The sequence below is a fragment of the Oncorhynchus kisutch genome, linkage group LG8 (genome assembly GCF_002021735.2).
Source record: "Oncorhynchus kisutch isolate 150728-3 linkage group LG8, Okis_V2, whole genome shotgun sequence".
NCBI lineage: Eukaryota > Metazoa > Chordata > Actinopteri > Salmoniformes > Salmonidae > Oncorhynchus > Oncorhynchus kisutch.
Genome location: NC_034181.2, coordinates 44,545,721 through 44,553,220, shown reverse-complemented (window position 1 = coordinate 44,553,220; position 7,500 = coordinate 44,545,721). Strand labels below are relative to the sequence as shown.

Below are 7,500 nucleotides of genomic sequence, written 5' to 3'. Positions count from 1 at the left end.
ATATAGATGACGCTTGTCTAAAAACAGGAGAGGAGGAATCGTGTAAAGCAATCTTGCAGCTGTCTGATAATAGGCTGGCTTAAAACCATGGGATTGGTCCAATAAAACGAAAAACAGGCCACAGGTGACTGATAACGAACAAGATTGTATCTTAGACGTTTGCGAAAATCCCCCGACCCTGACGCTTGGGAAATACTTGGCAGAGGTACATTTTCTCGGAGAACTCCTTTGGAACTCGAACGCTACGTCAGCGTCTGTCATCACATCTCAATGAGCTTTCCTGCCTAAGTCCGCAACTGTCTTTCCTACGCGTTGCCTTTGCTACCGCTCTAAGTGTTACCATTTTCTATGGCCTTGTCAGCCCTGGGTATTAGTTGCTCATGACATGTCATCGTCAATAGGTCAATAAAACCATCGCATGTTAACTATTAGTTCGATTCCCCAACAATGTCCCTCGGTATGTGGTAGTGACTATCGAATTATTAAAAGATATATAAAAACACATTTACTATGAAAAATCCACTTCTAACACGACCAAGCAGAATGAAGTATTCAACCACGCCGTGGGTCAAAACGTCTTCAGGCCATAATAACGTCAATAAAACATGTTTTAGGCAATATTGCCTAGTAATGTCGCTGCCAATGTAATGGGGTATGAGATACTGGAGCCAAAAAAAACACAATACATTTCGTTTCTCAGACCCCATCACGTCACCCAGCCTAGTGTTGGGTCAAGTATTGGCACAATAACGTTAACGAAATGCTGAGCGTACAAGGAAACCCAATCGCTAAAATCAAGTCAAGTTCACTGAGGCGGTGTCTTTTTAAAGCTAGCTCATCAAATGGAGTTAAATCATAGTAATAGTGTTCACGGCCTGTGATGATTTCACATCCCTAGGGAGTCCATGCAGGCATCTGGCCAGCGAGGGAGAAAGCATCGCAGTCCCATTCCGCTGTGTTCCAATCACGGAATGCCATAACGACATGACAGAATAGAAGTCAGCCAATCAGGTCACATCCAGGAAGTAGTCCCCGAAGAGGGAATATCTATTCTGATGTGTCTTTAAGAGGATTCGGGGATGTTTAAGGGGGAATTGTGCTTTTTACACCACCGCCTAATCCATTATTCAACGGAGAGTAGTGGTGAACTGAGAATGACTGTGTGTCTACGGTGTCCTGTTGGGGACATCCATCCCCTGCAGACAACAGCACTCTGAGTCACCCGCATCCCCGCATGGTCTCACGCGGCCACGCTTTGATCACGCAACTGTAACTAGCAGCAGAAAGACTACTCTAAAGTCTCTCTCTACTGTGTTTGCTCCGCGCATTTCGTTGCAACCAACGTGAGTACTAATATTTAGGGCCAGGAGTTTTTCCCATGATCACATGACTGGACCAAGAAAAACCCTGGACCCTAGTTATAGGCTATAACTACGATGCGTAGTTTCTCCTGCTTAGGTCCCGGCTCTGGTAATATCCTGCATTCCAGATATTAACCGTCTAATTATAATGTCTTATAATGTCTGTATTTAACTGCCAACTTTTGGGGTTTGTGTGTGTAAGGACAGGCAGCGGGCCACAGCGGGGACTAGCCCAACACAAAAGAGCCCTCACCGGGGCAATCTCTCTAAAGCAATCGATGACATCATCATTCAGAGACGTTGACATGGGGCATCTCTACGAGTCAGAGGTGAAGTGCAGATGAACATAGAGACGCGCAAACAGGGAGGGTGGGGAGGAGCACACAGGGGAAAGTGCAGAGTGGGCATCTTTTGGCACCGGGAGAGAGAAGGAGAGCGAGAGGGAAGAGGAGGGGAGAGAGACAAAAGGGTATAAGAGTGGGTGACTGCTCAGCCCAAACGGCGTTTATGTGACACGTCTGATGTGGGCAAGCCCCCACGATTCAGCCCTTTGTGGGGCCGCCACATTGAGCGGCGTGACAATGAAGTGCAAATCAGCAGTGGCACAGAGGGCCAACTAAGGATGGCCAATCTACTTATACACCCCCAGAGCTGACAGCTTGACATTTCTATTCACCACTCACAGTAAAGGAGAGAGCCGGGGGGGCGGGAGGGGGGGGAGGGACGTTTTTCTCTCCCTCCTGCCCACACTGTTGTGGCCTCACAAGATGCCACTCATGACCGGTTGGGTTTTGTTAACATTTGTAATATAATGGAGGACGGTGGTAGACGCCGAGCTAAACGGGCCAGCAGGTTAGAGGGCGTTGGTGTTGACCTACCTGTTTGGAAACTCTGGGTTCATCCTCAATGTATTTCTGTTCGATGGGTATTAAAGTCCTGAGACCGGCCTTCACCTGGTGTGGGGATAATAGACATATAATCAACACACAGCCAATTATCAGGACATTATCACAATAACACAATATGGTCCTATATCTACTGGGATCGTTCACAAAATGGCATAGACAGATTTCTGAAATGACTGTGTTAAATGCATTACATGTATGTTGTTGTGAGTCACGGCAGTACATATGCCCTGTGTCACGGGCTATAGCGAGAGCTCTCTCCATCGCACACAGAACTAAGATGGCCGCCGGCAGGACACACACAGTGAGAATAAATGGGCGAACAAAGGCAGCTGAGTGGGAGTGTTCGATAATTCAACTGAAAATGAGGACGGGGGACAAGGGACGGCAGGGGAGGCAGGACAAACAGCATAAAGACGACAATTCTGGAGCGGGGAGGGAGTGTGTGTGTGTGTGGGGGGGGGGGGGCATAGTAGGAAAAAAAGGGGAGGAGAAGGAAAAAAGAAAGACTTACAGCATTAAAAATCACGTCTATTTCGAGAAAGATGACCCCTTTTGTTGGCCCTGTCAGCTCCTTGCTTTTCAAGGCGTAGGCTTTCCGTTCACCATTTTGAATCTGCGGGAGAGGGACATGACAGCCGTCTGTCTGGCAATACCCGGCTGAATACACTCCCTGGGCCACCTTTGAACCCCAGCTGCTGCATCTGACAGAGAGCCCAAAACAACTGTGGCAACTCTGACAAGTACCTGTTCATTACCACCACAGCACTGTCAGGGAGAAATTAACTATCCTGGGGAATCAGCCCAACATTACCACATTCACATTCTCTCTCTCTCTCTCTCTCTCGCTCTCTCTCTCTCTCTGTCTCTCTCTGTCTCTCTCTCTCTCAATGATAACACAGTCTCATCCACAGTTGCAAAAGAAACGTTGTGTTTGTCTCAACAGTATTTCCCCAAGGGGGAGTCGATAGAGATAGCAGATACATTTCATCAGGAGGACTCACGTTTAGTAAAGGGATGGCCACTTTCCCCAGGAAGTCTGCACTCCTGTCTCGGTCCTCGTCGTACACCGTCACTTCCAACACTGAGTGGATGTCCTTCACGTTGCTGCTCGCCACAGAACAACAATTAAACCACTACAATCAGACACCTGCCCACACCGCTCATAGCACGATGTAACTACAGTCCTCTATGACCTGTGTGCTCAACTAAAGAGTATGTGAGTTGTAGGAGGAAGGGTTATCACGGTTTGCGAAATGTCATCTTTGAAAAGTAGGCTAGCGAGGATGCTGATGGAAAGAAAGGAGGTTAGTCTGAAAGAGAGAGAGAGAGAGAGAGAGAGCAGATAGGCGCAGCATTGCGCAAAGGACGACTCAATGACCCAGCTTTCCACGGGATTTCGCTAGTCTATTTCCCCATGAAGAAGATTTTGAATAAATAATATGGATTTGAAATCAACATGTGTACATAGTCATGTCTTTAGAATCCAATTCAAACTATGGCATGTCAATCAAAAAAAGACATTGATAGGCGGAAAGATTAAAGCAGGGAACGAAACGTAGACGTCAGAGTTTCAATCTCCGCGGTTTACTAGCATTAGCTATGTTTTGTATGAGACGTATCGATGTATGAATGTAGGAATCATCAATAATACTGTCAAATAAATAGATGGGAGATGGGGAGGGAGGACGCGGGCGGGCGGATGGAGACTGAGAAGTGGAATGGGTTGGGGTTATCTTTGGATGCAACTCTTTAATTGTTTTTGTACCTGTTACCCCCCCCCCCCCTCCCCTAAAAAAAAAGAAAAGACAAAACAAAATATAAAGTTGATATTTTTTTTTTTCATCAAAATATATTTTTATGACATACAGAAGGCTAAGTGCATTACACGGTGCAATGTTTGGCTAGTTGAATGAAAACACATTGGAAATGGCAGTGTTTGATTCTATTATTCAATCAAGATGTTTTAGAAAATGTGCTTAATCCACACAACGATAAATCGAGATATCTGCAGAAATGTGAGAATTCGCCATTAAAAATGGGCATTGTCATGTGCATTCCACAATAACATTTCCACTGTAACACTTACATTTTTACAACATCCTATTGCAAATGTAAACACATGGCTTAATTGGAAACAAAGATAACTGGGAGTGTGAACATGTTTTTAAAATGAGGCTGTTTAGATTTTTTTTTTTTGTAAATGTAATAACTATAATTGCTTTGTTACAATCGTCGCTTGTATTAAAGTTATGATAACAATACAATTGAGGCATATGGTTATCCATCAATGTATTTAAAACGTATTGTAATACTTAAAATAACATAGATTTATTTTCTTATTTTATTAGGTATAGGTGTAACACAATTGACCCAACAGTACATTTAAGAACAAACAGAATTTGATTTGTGTGTGTGCATCAAGTAGCGGCATGTGTCGGAGAGCGATAGAATCAGAGAATGACAAATAGAGAGACCACCCAGTATGAGATCATGAGTGGGTACGTCTGTGGCAACATGGGGTGCAGAAGTGCACTCACAAGGTGAAGACCTTGTTCCATTCGGGGTTGAGGTTCTTGTAGACGGTGTGTGTCTGTAGCCGATCATTACTCAGCTCCACCACACAGAAGGGGTCACTCTTGCCTGCGAGGGGGAGACAGAACGAGATAGAGAGAGAGAGACATGTCGATAAAAAGAGGAGTTGTATTAGCTTTATCTCTGTCTGGTTTACTCCTGTCTAATCCAGTGTCGGCTGGCCTACGGAGCCTACGGAGGAAGCAGCGCTGGTGGTTAGCAGTAGCGCTTAGCTTTCTACCTGATAAAGAGGCGCAGGGAAACAGCCAGGAGCTGATCAGAGAATTACCAGCCACATAGCCCTCCTGCTCTTCCCCACCCTTCCTCCTCCTCACCCTCCTCACCGCATGACAGCTCCAGCCACCATTTATAACCCAGAGTAACAATGTGATACATTTATTTTACCCCATGCTATACTAAATCACCGGCCCTGCTACAAGGATCCTAGCGCTCGGACACTGATAAGCACTACGGAAACTCTGCCTGGGGCAATGGAGAGAGAGAGAGAGAGAGAGAGGGAGAGAGAGAGAGAGAGAGAGAGAAGACATCTTGTCTGACAGGGATGAGACTGAGAAGAGGCAGGAAGGGGGAGAGGAGCTAGGGAGTTTAGTAAGAGACGGACGAGACAGCGCAAGAGGAACACACTGATGTCATTTCACTAATCACAGAAAGATTGACGTTATCTACACATGATCTACGCAATGTGTTATCCCTTATAATACTGGCTCTGCTATTTCGGACAGACATTATATTGTATACTAAGCCAAATCATGTGATGGCAGCGTGTTTAAGAAAGACTATCAAAATAAAGAGAGTCACACACTCCATATATAAACTCCCAGCAATTTCATGGGTATTTACCAACGTTTCGGCATCACTGTGCCTTCCTCGGGGTAATGTCAAGAACACTTGGACCAGGTTATGTAGACAAAACAGTGCAATTTAGTGCAACCAACGACAACAGTGAGGGGTGTGTCATAATGATAAGTCAATTCAAATGAATTTGTGAATCTGTTCGAAAACAAAAGATGTAAACAAATAAATAGTTTATGGAATATTAAATATATTACGCTATTGTTATCATATAGAAACTAAATGGAATACCTCATATTAGCATCAACATACATTATTGTTTACTTCAAATCCACATAATTCTTTTGTATTTCATTTCACATTTGCTACATGTAATCTTTGGGTTCAACCTTAATGTATAATGAGCATCATGAACAGGGGGAACACGTTAGGTGTACACTAACAAGCTGTAGAAAGAATATATACATTTGTTCATAAAACAAAGATTTGTTCATAAGAAGGGCCCGAGATCAAAGTCCATATTCAGACCACTAGGGGTCAATGTTTTCAGAGAGGACATCCAGTAAGCCTCCTTTTGTCGAAGTAGGATCTCCATGTTACCTTCCTCTCCTTGGTAGAGCAGCACGCTCGACGCCTGTGTATTTGAGGGAGGACATGGGATGGTTAGCCCCGACAAAGTGAGCTGCTACTGGATAGTCTGTGTTCTTACACCTGACTGAGCTGACTGTTCAAAGAAGAAAGACAGGCTGACGTAATCCCCCATTCAATGAGTAGCATGACGCCAAGACACCATGGAGATGATAGCCGTGCGGGAGATACATCCTCAGCCGCATGAACAAAAGTCACATTTGGCAGAATATTTTGTCTTACGTAATTCTCCAAAGTTTTGGAGTTGAAAGAAAAACACACAATTTGATAGCCATGAAATAGAGACGTATTGGTTGGACACTTCTCCAGAGAGTAGCATACTGTACTAATCTCAGCCAATGTCCTACATATTCTGTGTTTGTGTATGGAAATACATGTTACTGTTTCTTTGTAAAGGACTGCCCCCCCCCCCCCGACAAACTCTTAATTCCAGCTTTGATCTATACTTTTACCAGAACTGTTGGGAACACTTTTGCTGTTTGTTCAAGAAGATCACTCTTAAAAGCTAGGTCAGGGAGAGAGAAACATATCCCATTCAAATTCCCCAAGAGCGTAACGTGAAATAAAATCACTTCCAAGAGTGTGCGGGTTGCTTTTAATAATTAAGTTAATAACAGAACAAAATGGGGTTGAAGGCGAGGCTGAATTTTGGGTTCACGCATCAATTCCCCATTGAGGCGGCGCGTCGGGGACAGGCTCCATTGATTCCTGTGAGTTTCTTCCAATGTTGTGACAAGGGCAGAACATTTCGTTGGAGAGCTAAACAAATGTCACGGTGATCAATGCGGAGCCGTAGGTGTGGCCTCCCGCATCTATTTGTGGCACGTATTGATCTGCCGATACGCTTCAAGTTGATATCGACACTCAACTTAATTCCCTATCACAATAATTCCCTATCAGTTATTCGAGTGGGTTCACCCTTTTCACATGCTCTATACTTTGTTCAAGTAATGAATATTGTGAATTTCCATATGCAATTCAGAAAACACTGGGGAGTGTTGAGTATAAAGTTCTGCTGTTTTATGTTTTTGGGGGATTCCTTTTCTAAATTCTGAACAATATATTACATCTTCCTAAATTACTGCACCAACAACCAGTTGTTCATGCTATTTGTGTGGTCACTAGAATATACAAGATATTACTCTCGAATGAGCTGCAATTAACCGAAATCAAATCACTGAAAACGATTGAAATGTTTT

General features: G+C 44.0%; 1 protein-coding gene across 7 annotated transcripts in view; it reads right to left on the bottom strand.

Annotated features, from left to right (window-relative positions):
* Positions 1 to 7,500, bottom strand: part of LOC109895623 (multiple C2 and transmembrane domain-containing protein 1) — a 212,987-nt gene that overhangs the window by 56,561 nt on the left and 148,926 nt on the right. For all 7 annotated transcript variants that reach the window (XM_031830424.1, XM_020489477.2, XM_031830422.1 and 4 more), the window contains 4 exons: positions 4,807 to 4,909; positions 3,271 to 3,373; positions 2,781 to 2,882; positions 2,240 to 2,314 (listed from right to left, as the gene is read on the bottom strand). In XM_031830424.1, coding sequence (XP_031686284.1) covers positions 2,240 to 2,314; positions 2,781 to 2,882; positions 3,271 to 3,373; positions 4,807 to 4,909 — 383 coding nt within the window. The remainder of the gene's footprint in view (positions 1 to 2,239; positions 2,315 to 2,780; positions 2,883 to 3,270; positions 3,374 to 4,806; positions 4,910 to 7,500) is intronic.